The sequence below is a fragment of the Plecotus auritus genome, assembly GCF_963455305.1.
Source record: "Plecotus auritus genome assembly, chromosome: 7".
Taxonomy (NCBI): Eukaryota; Metazoa; Chordata; class Mammalia; order Chiroptera; family Vespertilionidae; genus Plecotus; species Plecotus auritus.
Genome location: NC_137774.1, coordinates 68,030,666 through 68,049,329, shown reverse-complemented (window position 1 = coordinate 68,049,329; position 18,664 = coordinate 68,030,666). Strand labels below are relative to the sequence as shown.

General features: G+C 42.3%; 1 protein-coding gene across 3 annotated transcripts in view; it reads right to left on the bottom strand.

The window, feature by feature from the left end:
• The window catches only part of XPO6 (exportin 6), a 137,669-nt gene that overhangs the window by 72,185 nt on the left and 46,820 nt on the right, over positions 1–18,664 (bottom strand). For all 3 annotated transcript variants that reach the window (XM_080679379.1, XM_080679380.1, XM_080679381.1), the window contains exons 4-6: positions 17,655–17,852; positions 9,164–9,323; positions 7,305–7,382 (exon numbers count right to left, since the gene is read on the bottom strand). In XM_080679379.1, the coding sequence (XP_080535505.1) occupies positions 7,305–7,382; positions 9,164–9,323; positions 17,655–17,852 (436 nt within the window). The remainder of the gene's footprint in view (positions 1–7,304; positions 7,383–9,163; positions 9,324–17,654; positions 17,853–18,664) is intronic.

Below are 18,664 nucleotides of genomic sequence, written 5' to 3'. Positions count from 1 at the left end.
AGTTTCCTGAAGATGTGACTACATAAAATAAAAGGACTTATTCTGCCCTTCCCAAAAGTGATAAAGAGTAATCAATACTAAAAACTTTAGGATTAAGGAAGAAATGTAGGCAGAAGAAACACATATACAAAGAAGAAAACACCGGATTCAGACTCCTCCACAGTAATATTCAAAGCCAGAAAACAGTGATGCAGTGTCTCCAAGTTCTGGGGCAAAGAATGACTTAACCTGAAGTTCTCCTTTGAATTTAAAGGAAGGTGACATTTTCTCAAACATGTAAAAACTCAGATAATAAATATATTGCCCATAAATTCTCCTTGAGGATACTGAACAATGAAAACTTGCAAATAAAGTGATAAATAAAAGTGAAGAATTAAGGAATTGAGAAGCTGTGGCAAAGTGACTAATGCAAGCATTGAATCAAGACTAAACAAACACAGGAGTTATAGACAGGTGCACTAACTTTCTCATCTTTCACAAGCAAGTCTAAATATACGGTCTAAAATTAAAACATGTTCTAAGAAACTGGTTTTTGTGCCCTGACTGGGAACTGAACCCACAACCTTTTGGTGTACTGGACCTTTTCTAACATTAAAAGTATCTTTTTGCCCTAGCTGGTTTGGCTCAGTAAGTAGAGTGTCGGCCTTTGGACTGAAGGGTCCTGGTTTCAGTTCCGGTCAACGGCACATGCGTGGGTTGTGAGCTCAAGCCCCAGTAGGGGGCGTGCAGAAGGCAGCCTATCAGTGATTCTCTCACATCACGGATGTTTCTATCTCTCTCTCCTCTCACTTCCTCTCTGAAATCAATAAAACTATTTTTATTTTTAAAAAGTATCTTTTACAAACTAATATTCCTTGTGGAAAAAGCATCTCAAGGTCAGCAATTTCTTTCATTTAATACCTCTGTTAAATTCCAACTAAAATTTGTTTTTATTAAAAATAAAAAAATATGTCCTAGCGCAGTGGTTGGCAAACTGCGGCTCGCGAGCCACATGCGGCTCTTTGGCCCCTTGAGTGTGGCTCTTCCACAAAATACCACGTGCGGGCGCGCACGTACAGTGCGACTAAAACTTCATGGCCCGCCGAAACCGGTTTGGCTCAGTGGATAGAGCGTCGGCCTGCAGAATGAAGGGTCCCGGGTTCGATTCCGGTCAAGAGCATGTACCTTGGTTGCGGGCACATCCCCAGTAGGGGGTGTGCAGGAGGCAGCTGATCAATGTTTCTCTCTCATAGATGTTTCTAACTCTCTATCCCTCTCTTCCTCTCTGTAAAAAATCAATAAAATATATATTTGAAAAAAAAAAAAAGAAACTTCATGGCCCATGCGCACAAGTTGGTTTTCGCCTCTCAAAAGAAATGTCAATCGTTGTACTCTTATTTGGCTCTGTTGACTAATGAGTTTGCCGACCACTGCCGTAGCAGTTTGACTCAGTGGTTAGAGTGTCGGCCTGTGGATTGAAGGATCCCGGGTTCAATTCCTATCAGGGCACATGCCTGGGTTGCAGGCTCGATCCCCAGTAGGGGGTGTGCAGGAGGCAGCCAATCTATGATTCTCTCTCATCATTGATGTTTCTATCTCTGTCTCCCCCTCTCCCTTCCTCTCTGAAATCAATTTTTTTTAAATTTTTTATTTTATTTTATTTTTGGGGAACTGCTGTTGTGACTTTTCACTTTGAGTCACACAACTCTCTTCCAAAGACAGTGACTGTTTCTGGTATTACTTTTTTTGTCATTCATGGACCAATGGCCATTTATGAAAGATGCCAGAATCAGAGGAAACCACCACTACCCAACTAGAATTCTTGGGACATAGTCTGATCCTTAACCAGAACCAAAAGGAGGCTTTAGCAATGGAGGAACCAAAAGACACCACCTCAGTATGATCTTATATTAAATCTAGACTTCTGTGCCCTTAGGCCTTTTTAACAGTCTCCTGAACCTTTTTAAATAAAACTAAATTCTGACTTTAAAAACAAAAACAATAAAAGTTGTCCCCACTCTTTAGCTCAGAAGAATTTTTCTATAATGGGAATGCGGAATGAAAGCATCGATGACAATAATGATGTTCAGAACAGCTACCATTTGACGTGTTATTATTATTTGCTTGGCACTATACTAAGTACTTAATATATATATTCTCATTTCATGCTCACAGTTCTAGGTAGATATTATTTATTATTATCATCTGCATTTACAGACTGCTAGAATAATGAAGACAGACAGATTCGGCATTTCCCCCATGTTCCTTGGCTACTAGGAGGCAGAGCTGAAACTGAAATCCAAAGCCTAGGATCCTTCCCAGAAGGCAGGTCACCCAGAAAGATTATGCAACCAGGAAAAATGATCAGTAAGAAAGCTAATATTCAAATATAGAAAAAGATGTATGATCTAAAGTCATATGTAAAATAGCATGTGCACACTATGGCCGCAACTATAGAAAGATATAAGAACAAAGAATGAACAGGATTATACAAAAGTAAAAATTATTTAGGTGGACAAGGATGACCTATGATTTTTCCTCCCTCAAAACAAGAATCTTGCCCTAGCCAGTATGGCTCAATGGATAGAGCATCAGCCAGCAAACTGAAGGGTCCAGGGTTTACTAGTAATTCTGATTATGGGCATGTACCTTACTTGCAGGCTAGATAGATCCCAGGCCCTGGTCGGGGCACGTGCAGGAGGCAACCAGTTGATATATCTCTCTCACATCGATGTTTCTCTCTCTGTGTCTCTCCCCCTCCCTTTCACTGTCTCTAAAAAAAAAAAAGTCAATAGAAAAATATCCTCCAATGAGGATTAACAACAAAAAAACACAAAAATCTTTTAATGTTGTTTCTCAATGAAAGTGATTTTATTCTACTTTAAGACATTGCAGCAGAATATGGAAGAGTTTTTAAAAAAATGTATTTTAATCAACGTGGAAGGAATTACCACAGAACAGAGACTCTGTTTCATACTGCAGCATTTCCAAAGAAAACTTGAGGGAGCTTTAACAAACTCCCTATGTAGGGGAACACCTTCAGTATTAAACCTATGGGTGACTTCCTTTTCCCTGAACTGGGCCAGACCATGGCAGCAGCATGCACCCAGGCCCCAAGAGGTGTGTGGATGACTCTGGTGCATTTAGACTTGGAAGCAACCCAGACGTGGTTGGAACACCTGTAACAAGTTTTTATGCAAAGATGCCCTCAGCTCATCTATTTTTTTAATTATTAAAATTTCGTATGTTTTCTATTCAGTTCTATATCTACTAACTCAAGAGATTCCCAATCTCAGCACTCTTGACATTTGAGCTGGGTAATTCTTTATTGTTCTGTACACTGTAGGATATTTTAGCAGCATCCACTCACCAGATGCCAGTAGTACTCTTTCATCCAGTAACCAAAAAATTCCTCCGCATTGCCAAATTAATTCCCTATAAGGCGAAATTGCCCCAGCTGAAAACCACTGACCACATGGCAAGAAACTCTATTCCGGGAGCCCTTAGGAGAAGAAAATAAGATCACAGGAGTTGTGCGTGACCCTCCCAAGTCCCATCTTTCTATAAGTAGGTTATAAGGAAATGCATGAAAGATTAGCAAGTGCACAAAGATGTGCCATGTGGAAAGAGTTTGGGGGAAAAATAGGAAGGTATAAATTGGTTTCAATCAACTTGGGCTCTCTAATACATCTGCACCCTGAAACACTTTCCATCATCAGTGCATGTGCACAACTATACTGTATTTGAAAATACCATGTAGATGAGAAATTTTTATTGTAGATCAAAGCTGACTCAGAATTGCAGTATTTATATAATTTCATTTTGTTCATTTTTTTCCAATTGTTCAAGCAAAAAGACGACAAGAGAAGACTTAACTAAGAGGGCTGAGGCTGTGCAAATGCAGACGGCAGCAACAGTCACAGCCTGCAGAGGACACATCCACATCTTCCCTCACTTCATCCTCAGAGGACAGCATCCGTCAGAGAAAGCATACAGAGGAAGTGGCAGAGCCACGACTCGAAACCAGAGGAAGGAGGAGGCTGGCAAAAGTGGTGAGAGTGACCACGAAAGCAAACTTAAGACAAAGAAAGTGCACTTAGACTAGGAATGATGGAGTCACATCCCTGTTCCACCACTTACTGGTGCTGTGACCTCTGGCAAGTTACCCGCTTGGGGCCGAACTTCCTTGTTTGTAAACGAAACATAAAACCATCATCTACTTCACATCTACATCTGGCCTTGTAAAAGGAGTTTAGGAGATAAGGCAACAATTTGGGGAACTATTCTGAGAAATAAACCACACACACCCTTTAAGACTTTTTTCTCTATCGACTGTTCCAGTAGTTGCTATAAGAACTAGTCCCTGAACTTAGTTCTTTGAAAGTGATCAGACAGAAAACAACTTTACAAGACAGTATATGAGAAAAGAGACCAAAGGCCACAGAGCTAAGTCTGACCAGGGCTGGCAGGGCAGGGGGCCCATCAGAGACTATTGATGGGGTGTGTTTAAGTTACTTGGGTACTCACTGGATCCTAACGTCTCTCAGAATGAGTTTCCTACAAAAAACTAAGCTTATGGTCAAGAAAGCTAAACAACTTTCTAGACATTTTACTGCTTAACTTGGTGTCTTAACTGCATAAAGGCAGTTGAGCGAAAGCAATGAAACAAATGTTGATTAAATCACCAGTGTTGTCCAAATAATAGGGCAAAATCTAATGACTTCCCTTGCAGCTGTCACAAAGAGTAACAAGTGAATGTGCAATTCTTTTTTAAAGGGAAAGCATACCAGCTTAAAAGCTTTACTTAGCCCTAACTGGTTTGGCTCAGTGGATAGAGCATCGGCCTGCGGACTGAAGGGTCCCAGGTTCGATTCCGGTCAAGGGCATGTGCCTTGGTTGCGGGCACATCCCCAGCGGGGGAGGTGTGCAGGAGGCAGCTGATCGATGTTTCTCTCTCATCGATGTTTCTAACTCGCTATCCCTCTCCCTTCCTCTCTGTAAAAAATCAATAAAATATATTTTAAAAAAAAGCTTTACTTAATTCCTTAGCCCCCTCACCACAGTCTCAATTTATTTTGCTTTTTCTCAAATACTAAAATTCAAGACTTCAAAAAAATTTTAATAGTGTCTAAGAGACAACTGTCAAGAAATCAACACTGTGTTTTTAGGTTTTGTTTATATGGAAATGTCAAATTAGTTCATATTTTATAAGTTCATATTTTATTTTCCCTAACCTCATACACAAAACCTAGGCAACACATAAAAGAGCAAGCATTATTTTTTATTTATATTATTTGATATTCCCCAACCTGGGCTCTAGGAAAATAAGTCTACCAAAGTATAAACTGAGTCATTAGCTTGGAATGTACCTGAACAAAGCCAACTAAAACACAAATATTTTGGTAGTAGAAAAGCATCACAGAAAAACAAGTTTTTCTGGAATACGCCTGATGCTGCTAACTTTAACTGGATGGTAAGTAAGCTAGGATTCAACTATCTAAAAACAAATCTAATTCAAAAGAACTAATCTTTGCAAACTATTATTTAAATGAAATGACACATTTTAAGATTAGCTAAATTGCAGGACACTCCAAGGGGTATATTTATAAAATCAAATCTCTGTATCATTTGCAATTTTTTCTTCAGTCATTCAAATATTGCAAAATATAAATCTGCTAAGTCACCTCAAATATTCACCTTGAAAATGAAGGTTTGTCACCAAGTACAAATAAAGTTCAATTTTCTGTGGGCTTTTAATATACTCTAGGCCTCTGTAATAGATTTTAATCTAAGAAGTATGATAAATTACTCTAAACATGTTTTTTTTTTTTTTTTTTACTTTTTTTAAAAATTCTCATTGAGAATATTTTTTCCATTGGTTTTTCAGAGAGAGTGAAAGGGAGGGGATGGGGAGAGGGAGAAGGAGAGGGGAGAAGAAAGGGAGAGAGAGAGAGGAACATAGAAACATAGATGTGAGAGACACATCAACTGGTTGCCTCCCACACTCGCCCTGACTGGGGCTAGGGGATTGAACCTGCAATCAAGGTAGGTGCCCTTGACCTGGAATCGAACCCACAATCCTTCGGCCTGTGGACCAACGCTGTAACCACTGAGTCAAACTGGCCAGGGCATTTTTTTAGTGTTTACTTTTATTTATTTTTTTATTGGTTTTAGAGAGAGGGAGGAAGGGGTGAAGGGAGGGAGGGAAACATCCATCAGTTGGGTTGCCTCTTGCATGCGCCCCAACCAGGGATGGAACCCACAGTCTGTATATGTGCCTTGACCGGAAATTGAACCTACCATCAATGACGCTCCAACCAACTGAGCCACACAGGCCAGTAAACTATGAACAGTCCCCAAAATTTCATGATGTATTTTCAATTCTCTAGTAACTGCAAGAATTTCAACTTCCACATATTAACAAAAGGTTACATGAAACAGCATGGGCTTAAAGATGTCTGATTTCAACAGCACATTTCCTTGGGGTACAGGAGAAAGATGTGGAAATATTTCTCATTAGCCACATCAACCTTTACAGTAGAGGAAGAAATATGTGCCAATTCACAGGATGTACTCTACTTGAAAAGCATTTGTGATTACTGAGTGTAAACAAAAGCATTTAGAAACTAAAAGTTCCAGCTCAGACACAATTTCCTCTTTCCACCCATCCTTGAAAGTAACCATTTTTAGGTGAACTGCACCCTGACTTTTCAAATAGATAGTGTAACTGTAGACAATAACTAACTACAGTAAACTAATGACCACTACAAATATGCCCATGCTTTATCAAATTATTCTGACCTAACGTAAAGTCAAAGCTGATTACTGCACACTGGTCTTCATGAGCCCAGTGGGGGAAGAAAGCACGCCATGTACCCCTGTCCCCTCCTTCAGCCTCTGCCACCTCCTAAAACAGCAACCCCTGCAGAACTACAAAGCCTACCTATCAAGCCCCAAGGGCTCATACCAACCTCAGCATGAGCAACACAGCCATGATAATTGAGCAAAAGGGAAAAACAAACCAGGAGGATCAGAGGTATAAGCTGAAGGGGATGGAGGGGGTGAGAGAAGATCAAAGGTGCCATCTTCCTGATGGGAAAGGAAGAAACAAAATATGTTGTTCTAAGTAGTGTATTAGAAAGAACGTACGAGTGAGTACTTAAGAGGAACTAAGACAGCTACTCAGAAAATATGGACAAAAAGGCCAAAAATAGACTAACAAAGAGTCAGCATCTGGGTCAGGCATAAATAAGCAATTGTTACCCTGCTGAGACCCTCCAATGCATTTAAAAAGAAGAACACCATGTGTGGTGGGCAGACCATACCACTTTCTCCTGAGGTTGGGGATGGTGGCGGGGTGGCGGCAGTAACGCTGTGTTTGTCCCAGACAGACTCCAAGATACCTATACCAAGAAAGGGAAACTGAGTTTAAGAGAGAAATAAAGTCCAACGTATGCAAATCAGATTTAGAAAAACAACTTATTGGTATCTTTTATCAAACATCAATGTCTAAACATCCCTCTCAACCGTATGTCTAACTACTTCTTGTACAGCACCACTTGGATATTCCAAACTCAATTTACCTTCCCCCCCCCACAAGCCTGCCTCCTCTTCCTCACCCAGTAAACCCAATCTCAGCATCTGGCCTCTGTTCTCCCATCTTGCCTCACCCCCACTGCACACACAAGGCTTCATCATGCTAAACTACTTGCTGTTCCTTCCACATGACCTGCTCCCTCCCCTAGAATCCCAACTTGACCTTTATACCAGACTAACGGCTACCTCTCTGAATTCCACTCAGCTCATCTCCTCCAAGAAGTCTTTCTGTCTGTTAGGTTTTTCCTGCACATAAAAACACCTCTACTATAACTCTTAATGCAGTTTTTTTAAAGGTCTTTCTCCCCTAATGAAGTAAGTATTACTAGGAGGGCAGGGACTGTGTTTCATTCCTCTTTATTTCTCCTTATAGAACCTGGCACCTATTATGATCACAAAAGTTTCTGAAAATATTTTGTTCCCAAAATATTTAATATTATGGGATGGATAACCTTTGAAAATATCATGCTAAGTAAAAGAGCCAGACACAAAAGGTCACATATTGTATGATTCCATTTTTATGAAAAGTCCAATTAGAAAAATCCATAGAGACAGACAGTGGGTTGAGGGAAGAAGCGTTGTAAATGTTCTGGGATGTCCCACATAGTGTGACAGCTATACAAAGTGGAACATAAAGGTATCAGACACGGTCCCTAACTCTAGAAATTTAACATTTAGTCAGGGATGTCAATAAGTGCTTTGAATGAAAGCTCTGAGGGTTTGGTTTCTGCCTAGGAATCTGGGGAGGGATGTGGGCAAATAACAAGATTACTTTTGATCAAGCATTCTTATAACCAACTTTAAGTGCCCACTGCATGCTAAGCACCTTTGTAACACATACAAAAGAAAAAGTTCCTAGACATCCAAGAAACCTGGGTAGAGAAGCTGAAGATAAGAACACTACATTCCCAAGCAAGCCCAGGCTCCTGGCACCTCTCAGCCAGGCTGCCCTGCACCTCCTACCAAGCAGGGCCCACTGGCTGCACAGTGGTCACAGCCCTCCTGACTCAGGGTGCTCCACTCTCTTCCTCCCTCCTGTCTCATTCTTCGTTTTGCTTTCTGGTTATTCTTACTCCTCACACATTGTCATGGGGCTCCAATAAAACAGAAAAGATGGCAAAGAAAATGCTACATACAAATACAACCTAGCACACATGGTGCTGTTACACACCTTGTCTGGCTCACTTCTCCCACACAAAACTTGAAATTTTCTATCTTCCTACTCCTCCAACTTCTCCTGATTTTAAGTACAAATTATTTTCAATGAAGTTTTCGCCATCCACTTTACTTAGGATACAGTAATCAGCATTTCAATACCATTACAATGACCTGATCTATACCTCATTAATCGCAGTAAGAGTGAGCACCAATTAATGGAAGACTTTAGAAAAGTAGGTTAGAAACATCTTTTGAGTCTACCAAGTGCTAGACACTGGACTGGTGCTGGGAATATAGCACCACATTCTTTCTGTTTTGATTCTCAGATTCAGTAACAGTTAAAACAACTGCTCAAATATACTGAGAGCTGGGGCCTGAGCTCTGGTCATCTGAAGGCAGGCCTCTGGCTTTTGACACCACCTGTGCTCACCTGTCAGGAGGCCAAGCACTGTCTGCACCTGGTCCAGCAGCAGCTTCCGCAACTCCTCTTTCCGAGCCACACTGAGGTCCTCACGTGGACAAGCCAGCTCTTCTGAAGTTGTTTTCAACATGATCAGTCCAAGGGGGGTTGTCACAGGGGACTGAATCAACTGCCAGGAAAAGGTAAGTTCTGAGCAAACTGTTTAAGGTCTGAGGAATAATAAACCTGCAAAGTACCCCTTTGCAGGGGTACTTTGTTTAATCATACATAAATAGGTTGCGTAAATCAATGCTTTATTTTTTTAATATATTTTATTGATTTTTTACAGAGAGGAAGGGAGAGGGCTAGAGAGTTAGAAACATCGATGAGAGAGAAACATCGATCAGCCGCCCCCTGCACACCTCCCACTGGGGATGTGCCCGCAACCAAGGTACATGCCCTTGACCAGAACCGAACCCGGGACCCTTCAGTCCGCAGGCCGATGCTCCATCCACTGAGCCAAACCAGCCAGAGCTAAATCAACGCTTTAGAAAAATGACTTAAGAGCACACTTATGTCGTTTTTTTTTTAACCATTCAAAATATATTCCCATCTTATTTTAAATAAAATATGCTAATACCATAAACTTAAAAATGACAACAATGCTCCTTTACACCTACCATGATGATTTTTATACATGTCTAGATTTTAAACACAGCCTTGGTTACTTGGTCCACATTTATTAGTTATTAACACATATGTACTCCAACTTGTGATACATGTTTAATATTCAAGTATTAAGTCAACTTTACATTTCTAAACTTTGTATGCTTCATGCAAGTTCAAGATTAAACACGTGGCAGGCAGAAACATTGCATATACATCATTACACTATGAATACAGCTATGACTTCACAAATACTATGCAGCAAATTAAGTCACTTTTTCTAGCACCTACCACTCCAATCCACTGTACCATAATAAAGTTTCCATAAACATGAAACACCTTCAATAGCATAACACTACTTATATCGATTCAAAGCATTACTATGGCATTTAGTTTCCAGAATTGGTAAAAGCAAATGAGTTGCCACTAAAATTCTCTATTTGGCTATATGCTACAATCTATAAAAGAGCAAACAACTTAAGGAATACTTGACCATTTTTTTAAATCATAATTAACTTTAAATGTAGTTCATGCTCTGATATAAATTCTTTACTCAGTCAACAAAATATAAGACTTAGTGAAGAGAAGGACAGGACGAACTGCACCAGATAGAATGTATATTCTCCACTTCACGAAATTTAGGGCAGACTTCTGGTCAAGATGGAGGCATCAGTAAACACGGTATTGACATCCTCCCACAACCATATCAAAATTACAACTAAACTACAGAACAACCTTCATTCAGAACCACCTGAAATCTAGCTGAATGGAAGTCCTACAACTAAGGATACAAAGAAAAAGCCACATCGAGACTGGTAGGAGAAGGGGTGGAGACGTAGAACGGGCTGGTCATACATAACATGTGGTGGATAAAAATCAGAAGGGATATCTCAGCTGTGGAGTGAGGGGTCCCAGCCCCACAGCAGGTCTAGGCTTCTAGTGCTGGGAAGAGAATCCCCCTAACTTCTAGCTGTAAAAAAAAAAATAGGGGAAATTAAGACTGAGACAGAAGCTGCTGGAGTCCCAGGCAGTTCCTCTTAAAGGGCCTGCACATGGACTTACTCAAACTCACTCTTTCTGTGCTCCAGCACTGGGGCAGCAGCTCAAAAGGCACCAGGGACATAAGGGGAGGAACTGAAGTGTCTGGCATCAGGCAAGAACTAGGGGGACAGCTTTCCCCCAGACACAAGAGCTGGCAGAGGTCATTGTTCCTGTGATGCTCAATGAACTTAGGGGAAGAGTACATGAACTTAGAACTTCAACAGCATAAAAAAGGACATGGAAACCATAAAAAAGGACCAGTCAGAAATGAAGGATACACTAACTGAAATTAAGTTACAGGAAATTGACAATAGAGTAGATGAAACCAAGAATCAAATCAGCAAGTTGGAATACAAGGAAGCAAAACACACCTAATCAGAACAGCAAAAAGAAAAAAGAATCCAAAAAACTGAAGATAGTATAAGGAGTCTCTGGGACAATTTCAAGCATACCAACATTCACATTATGTGAGTGCCAGAAGAAGAAGAGAGAGAGCAAGAAATTGAAAACCTATTTTTAAAAATGACAGAAGGAAATAGACATAAAAGTCCAGGAAGTGCAGAGCATCCCAAACAAGATGAACCCAAATAGGCCCACTCCAAAATACATCATAATTAAAATGCAAAAGGTTAAAGACAAAAAGAGTATCTTGCTCTGGCCGGCGTTGCTCAGTGGTTAAAGTGTTGGCCCATGCAAACCAAAAGGTCATGGTTTGATTCCCCGTCAGGGGCACAAACCTGGGTTACAAGTTCGCTCCCTGGCCATGGTTGGGGTACATGTGGGAGGCAACCAATCGATGTGTGTGTCTCACATCAATGTTTCTCTCTCTGTGTCTCTGTCTCTCTCTCTCTTCTCTTCCCTCTCCCTCTCCCTCTCTCTTTCCCTCTCTCCCCCTCCCTTTCACCATCTCTAAAAATCAATGAGGAAAAGATATCCTCAGGTGGGGATTAAAAAAATTTTTTAAGAGAATTAAAAGCAGCAAGAGCAGAACAGTTACCTACAAGAGAACTCCCATAATTCTGTCAGCTGATTTCTCAACAGAAACTTTGCAGGACAGAAGGGAATTGCAAGAAATATTCCAAGTGATGAAAAGCAAGGACTTACAACCAAGATTAGTCTACCCAGCAAAACTATCATTTGGAATCGAAGGACAGATAAATAGCTTCCCAGACAAGGAAAAGCTAATGGAGTTAATCACCACCAAACCAGTATTACATGAAATGTTAAAGGGTCTTCTTTAAGAAGAATAAGAAAAAAAAAAAAGATCAAAAATATGAACAATAAAATGGAAATAAATACATGTCTATCCACAAATGAATGTAAAATAACAACAAAATAAACAAAGAAACAAAACAGAAAACTCAGCCGAAACCGGTTTGGCTCAGTGGATAGAGCGTCAGCCTGCGGACTGAAAGGTCCCAGGTTCGATTCCGGTCAAGGGCATGTACCTTGGTTGCGGGCACATCCCCAGTAGGGGGTGTGCAGGAGGCGGCTGATCGATGTTTCTCTCTCATCGATGTTTCTAACTCTCTATCCCTCTCCCTTCCTCTCTGTAAAAAATCAATAAAATATATTTAAAAAAAAAAAAAAACAGAAAACTCAGATACAGAGAACATTTTGATAGTTGCCAGATGGGAAAGGGGTCAGGGCAGGAGTTGGATGAAAAAGGTGAAGAGGATTAAGAAGTACAAATTAGTTGTTACAGAATACTCATGGGGATGTAAAGTACAGCACAGGGAATACAGTCAATAATCTGTAATAATAAAAGCCTAAGCGACCATCACAACCGAATGGACGACTGAACAGGCTGCCTGGGGCAACCAGGCCGGCAGGGGGTTAGTGAGGGGCAACGAAACGACCCGAGCAGCAGGCTGCGTGGGGCGACCAGGCCGGCAGGGGGGCTAGTGAGGGGTGACCAAACGACCGAACAGCAGGCTATGTGGGGTGACCAGGCCCACGGGGGGGGGGGGGGGGAGGGAGGAAGGTGGGGGCAACCAGGTCGGTGCGGGGTGGGGGGGGAGGCAGTGAGGGGCGACGAAACGACCGAGCAGCAAGCTGCGTGGGGCGACCAGGCCGGCAGGGGGGCTAGTGAGGGGTGACCAAACGACTGAACAGCAGGCTGTGTGGGGTGACCAGGCCCGCAGGGGGGCGGGCAGTTGGGGGCAACCAGGTCGGTGCGGGGGGGGGGGGGGGAGGCAGTGAGGGGCAACCAAATGACTGAGCAGCAGGCTGCGTGGGGCGACCAAGCCAGAGGGGGCTTAGTGAGGGGCAACCAACCGAATGAGCAGCAGGCTGTGTGGGGCGACCAAATGACTGAGCAGCAGGCTGCGTGGGGCGACCAGGCCCGCGGCGGGGGCAGTTGGGGGCGACCAGGTCAGCAGGGGGTGCAGTGAGGGGAGACCAGGCTGGCAGAGGGGGCAGTGAGGAGCAATCAGGCAGGCAGGCAGGCAGATGAGCAGTTAGGAGCCAGTGGTCCTGGATTGTGAGAGGGATGCCCGACTCAGGGGATGTCCGACTGCCGGTTTAGGCCCGATCCCCAGGATCGGGCTTAAACCGGCAGTCGGACATCCCCTGAGTGGTCCCGGATTGGAGAGGGTGTAGGCTGGGCTGAGGGGATCCCCCCTCCCACGTGCACGAATTTCGTGCACTGGGCCTCTAGTATTCTAATAATTATGTATGGTGACAGATGGATATGGGATTTATCAGGATGACCACTTAGTTATATAATGTCTAATCACTGGGCGTACACCTGAAATTAATATAATATTGTATGTCAATTGAAAAATAAAAATGCTTTACAGAAAGAAATATAGGGCTCTTTCCTTTGCCTTGAAAACAACTCTTCCCATTGCAGACCAAGGAAAAGCACTCAAATAATGCAAACTTTGATAAATTCAATTGCCCTCAGGAACAACATTATGTAAAACCAGTAGCAATTAATGGCATATTCAAAATGCTCTCTAGCCCTGGCCGGTGTGGCTCAGGTGGTCGGGTGTCATCCTGTGCACCACAAGGCTGTCAGTTCAATTCCCGGCAGGAGTACATGCCCAGGTTTCAGGCTTGTTCCCCAACAAGGGGCATATAGGAGGTAGCCAATGGATGTTTCATTTTCACATAGACATTTCTCTCCCTCTCTCTCGCCCCCTTCCCCTCTCTCTTAAAATCAATTTTAAAAACCTTTTTTAAAAAGTATACTGCCAACAGTTTTTTTTAAATGCTCTCTATTGGTGACAGATGGAAACTAGACTTTTGGTAGTGAGCATGCAATAGAGTATACAGATATCAAGTTATAATGCTGTCAACTTGAAATTTATGATGTGATTAAACCAATGTTACCTACCTCATTTTTTTAAAAAGCTCTCTATTAAATCAGTTCTCTTGAATGCTAAAACTTCAAGTACATCCTCCAAGTTTTCTCTTCATTTTCCTCAAGTTTGGACTATTTCTAATACCAACTTAAATTCAGATAATGCAGTGGGGAGCTGGGGGACAGAAAATTGTCATCTAACAATTTTTCCTCCCATAATAAAGTAGAACTGACCCTTCATAAGCACCTCTTTCCATTTGGGTTATTCTTCTGTATTTTACAAGATTTCCATTATTTCCCCCTTTCACTTCTTTCTTTTTTTCTCTCTAGGTCTCTATTTTCCCCAAAACCTCAACCTTACTCTTTCAACTAGAAATGACTTGTACAACCAAAACTCCATTTGGCAATACACTTTTCTATGGATACTAGAGGCCTGGTGCATGAAAATTCATGCACTGGAGGAGGGGGGTCCCTCAGCCCGTCCTGCCCCCTCTCAGTCTGGGAGCCCTCAGGGGCAGGAGGTGACCCAGGCGATCAGGGGAAGACGACGCCCCATCACACCTCTGCTGCTGCCACTGCCGGCAGTGCAAGCCCCAGCCAGCCCTGGTTACCTGAGCCTTGGGCCGCCCTGAGTGGCGGGGCAGCCACCATCGGCAGCTTGCCTGCGCCTCAGGCTGGACCTGGGCAGCTGGGCAGCCACCATCCGAGGCTTGCCTGTGCCTCAGCAGGCCCTGCTTGCCTGAGCTTCAGTCAGTGAGGTGTGCAGGAGGACCCGGGGCCCCCGGTGGGGTTGAGGGGACTCCGGCGGCAGGTGCACAGAGCAGCCGACCCTGGCTGAGGAATAGAGGATACTCTCAATGACATGAATATAACTTCCAATTTGTTGGACACCACAGTCAGGCTTCAGCTTTGGGGGAGGGAGGAAGAGAGGGATGGGCAGATTGTTGGAGGAGCCTGGGCGAGCTGTCAGTCAAGTGGGGAGTGCAGGAGGACCCGAGGCCCCTGGCGGGGCTGAGGGAACTCCAGAAGCAGGCACACGCGGAGCAGCCGGCCCCGCCCCCGCTGTGGGCATCGCCATCTTGTGACAGCGTGACAGTCAATTTGCATATTACCTGTTTATTATATAGGATGGAATTTTTCTGTGCTCCCTAGAAATAAATCCCTACAATATGGAAAATGTTATCTTAAAGCCCATCTTTTTTCATCATTGAGAGAAGACAGGCAAGAAACAGGATGAAAATGAAAGTTATTCGTTACTTGAAAGAACAATCAGAGGGGAAAAAGCAATTCTTTTCCTATGCTGCTTGCTCCTAAACTATCTGGCCCAGCACAGTGGCCACAGATCCAGCTCAGCATATTTCAAGAACCTGAAGAATAGACTAGAAAGGTGTAGTATGTGTGCTAGTGCACGGCAGGGATGCGGGGAGCGGTTCAGGGAGGTTGTCAGTAAGTTTTGACTTTAAGTAGTTCCTTCTCAATGGCCTAGAAAGAGTATAATGAATGCACAGAACTGCAAGTATCCTTCTGGGGCCCTGAATCAACTCCTCCCTGCCTGATATAATGGTGGCATTAATTGCATAGATGTTTCAGCCAATGTCAAAGTTAAAAAAAAAAAATTTTTTTAATTTAAAAACTATGCAACCCAGACTGCAAGCAGACCATGATGGAACTGAGTCCAAAAAACCTTTCAGATGGCTTAATCAAAGGATCACGTAATGATGAAGTTGATTCCAGAACCAATTTGGTCTTGTTTACCAATACCTGAAGAAAAGGTGCACTTTATTATCATTATCAGAAATGTCAGCAATTGAGCACCAATCATTCTTGACATGGTTTTCATGCCATTGACTGGTTCTCATGGATAAATAAGCAGCAGAGAATACAACTTGAAAAGATTTTAAAGATCACTTAGTCCAAAATACTAAAATGATGAATAAAATAGAACCAGAGGCATAAAAACATGGAACAGACTGTCGAATCTCAGAGGGAAGGGGGAGGAAGGGTCAGGAAGAGATTAACCAAAAACTTATATGCATATATGCATTACCTATGGACACAGACAAAAGGGAGTTGAAGGCCTGGGGCGGGGAGGGAATCAAGTTGAGGAGGGCAAAGGGGAACATCTAGAATACTCTCAACAATAAAGTTTTTCAAAATAAAATAAAAAATAAAGAAGTAAAATGTTTCCAGCTGCATCACATGATTCAGATGAACATCATAAAAAATTTAAAAAGCCCTAGCTAGTTTTGCTCAGGGGATAGAGCATCGGCCTGCGGACTAAAGGGTCCAGGGTTCGATTCCAGTTAAGGGCACATGCCCAGGTTACAGGCTCGATCCCTAGTAGGGGGCGTGCGGAAGGCAGCCAATCAATGATTCTCTCTCATCATTAATTTTTCTATCCCTCTATTCCTCTCCCTTCCTCTCTGAAATCGGTAAAAATATATTTTAAATAAATATTAATTAAATGTTTCCAGCTGTATCACATGATTCAGATGAAAATCGTCTCCCTCTTGGCTTAGATCCCCTCTAGTTATTCCCTGATGACTTCCAATCCTGACATGTATGTAGTAAGACCTCTTTCCTGAACCCCAGATCCACATTTCCTTATGTCTCACAAGATAAATACAGAAGGAACACACAAATTTTAAGCGTGTTTTCTGCCAAAATAAATTTATCATCTATCAAAATTCATTCCTTCGTCCTTCATCCCTGGCCTGGAAAATTTGCCTGAAATCTGGAAAACATCCTAGATTCCTCCCTTCCTTAACCCTCACCACCAATTGACCAAAGCTTCTTGACTCCGTCTCCTAAGTGCCTAGCCTCTTTCCACCAGACAGGCCTCTGCTTGGCTCAGATTCTCCTTGTCTCACTCAGACTTCACCAACAGCAGCCTTACTGGCCACCTTCACTGCAGCCCCTCTGCAATCCACACTCCACATGATTGCTGAAGTTATCAATCCAATGTAAAAATGTGCCGTTTTCTCTCTTCTCCAAACTCGTCACTGAGCCAGGCCCGTCCTGGTCTGGCCCCTGCCCATCAATCTAGCCTCTTACGCTGAACCATTACACTACCTCTCATTGCATCACCAGCAACACGGAAACTACTTCAGCACCTTGAGTCCAAATGCTATGCCGCCACTGCACTCTGCACATACTTCCACTACAGTAACTGCCATATTGTTGGATAATTATTGTTAGCACAGCTATCTCCCTACCAAATTATGGCAACTGAAGGCCTCATCCTTGCATTCCAACACCTGGCACAGTACCTAACAGGCTTTCAAATATTTGCTGAACAAAATTTCACAAGAGGTTAACAAAGCAATTGGGTTTCCCACACCCTTTCTTCACTGCACAAAGGTACAACATGTCTCAAGAATACAAAATTAAGTGAATTTATCACTACTGCAGCTCCAAAATTTTGCTAATCTTAAAACTCTTCAAGAAAGGAAATAATCACTTCTACAAAGTATATACAAAATAAAGTTTCCTCAAGTATGTCCTTACCTGTAAAATGTTAGTAAAAAAGTCATGATAGAACATGGGCCAATCCTGACGGCCAATATCAACAATAACTTTGCAGAGCTTGTTCCGGACAAAGTAAGGTAAGGTTTTGTGGTGAGCCAAAAGGAGTTTGGGTAGGCAGCTACGGATTTCCATCTTATCCTGAGATGGGACCCCAAGCCACATTTTATTGATCAGATTCTGAAAAACAAATATACACCCTAAAGTTAGCCATCTATACATAAAAATAACTGATTTTCATCCAATGGTTAGTTATATCACCTCAAATAAGCAACCCTGATTGTAAACAAAGATGTGGAGCAATGCAATGTTGCAATAAGAGTGATAAAAATATTCAAATCCTATAAAATATCAATCCCATTCCTGGAAAAATCTGCTAAATAATTTAATGGAAATAAAAAAGCTGTATGTGTAAAAACTATCTATTACATCACTGTCTCTAACAGCCACCACAAAATAATGACAGAAACAACTTACGTTCAAAAACAGAAGAATGGCTTGGTGAACAATGGTACAACCACTTACAGGAATATAATATAAAGACGGGGGGGGGGGGCAGAATACAAAGTGGCATGAGCAATATGATTACTATAGTTAGTTTTTTTTTAAGTGTACATAGGAAGACAAAAATGGGAAGCGAATTGATTAAAATGAAAATGTTTGTGCTTAGGATGAGAATATTCTGGGTATCATCCCTCCTCCCAAACTTTAATTATCTTTTTCTAAATGATAACGTGGTGCCCTAGCCGGTTTGACTCCGTGGATTGAGCATCGGCCTGTGGACTGAAGGGTCCTGGGTTCTATTCACATGCCCAGATTGAGGGCACAATCCCCAGTAGGGGGCATGCAGAAGGCAGCCAATCAGTGATTCTCTCTCATCATTGATGTTTGTATCTCTCTCTCCCTCTCCCTTCCTCTCTGAAATCAATAACAGTATTATTTTTTTTAAATGATAACATGGAAGGATAAGTTATATACTACCACAAAGAACC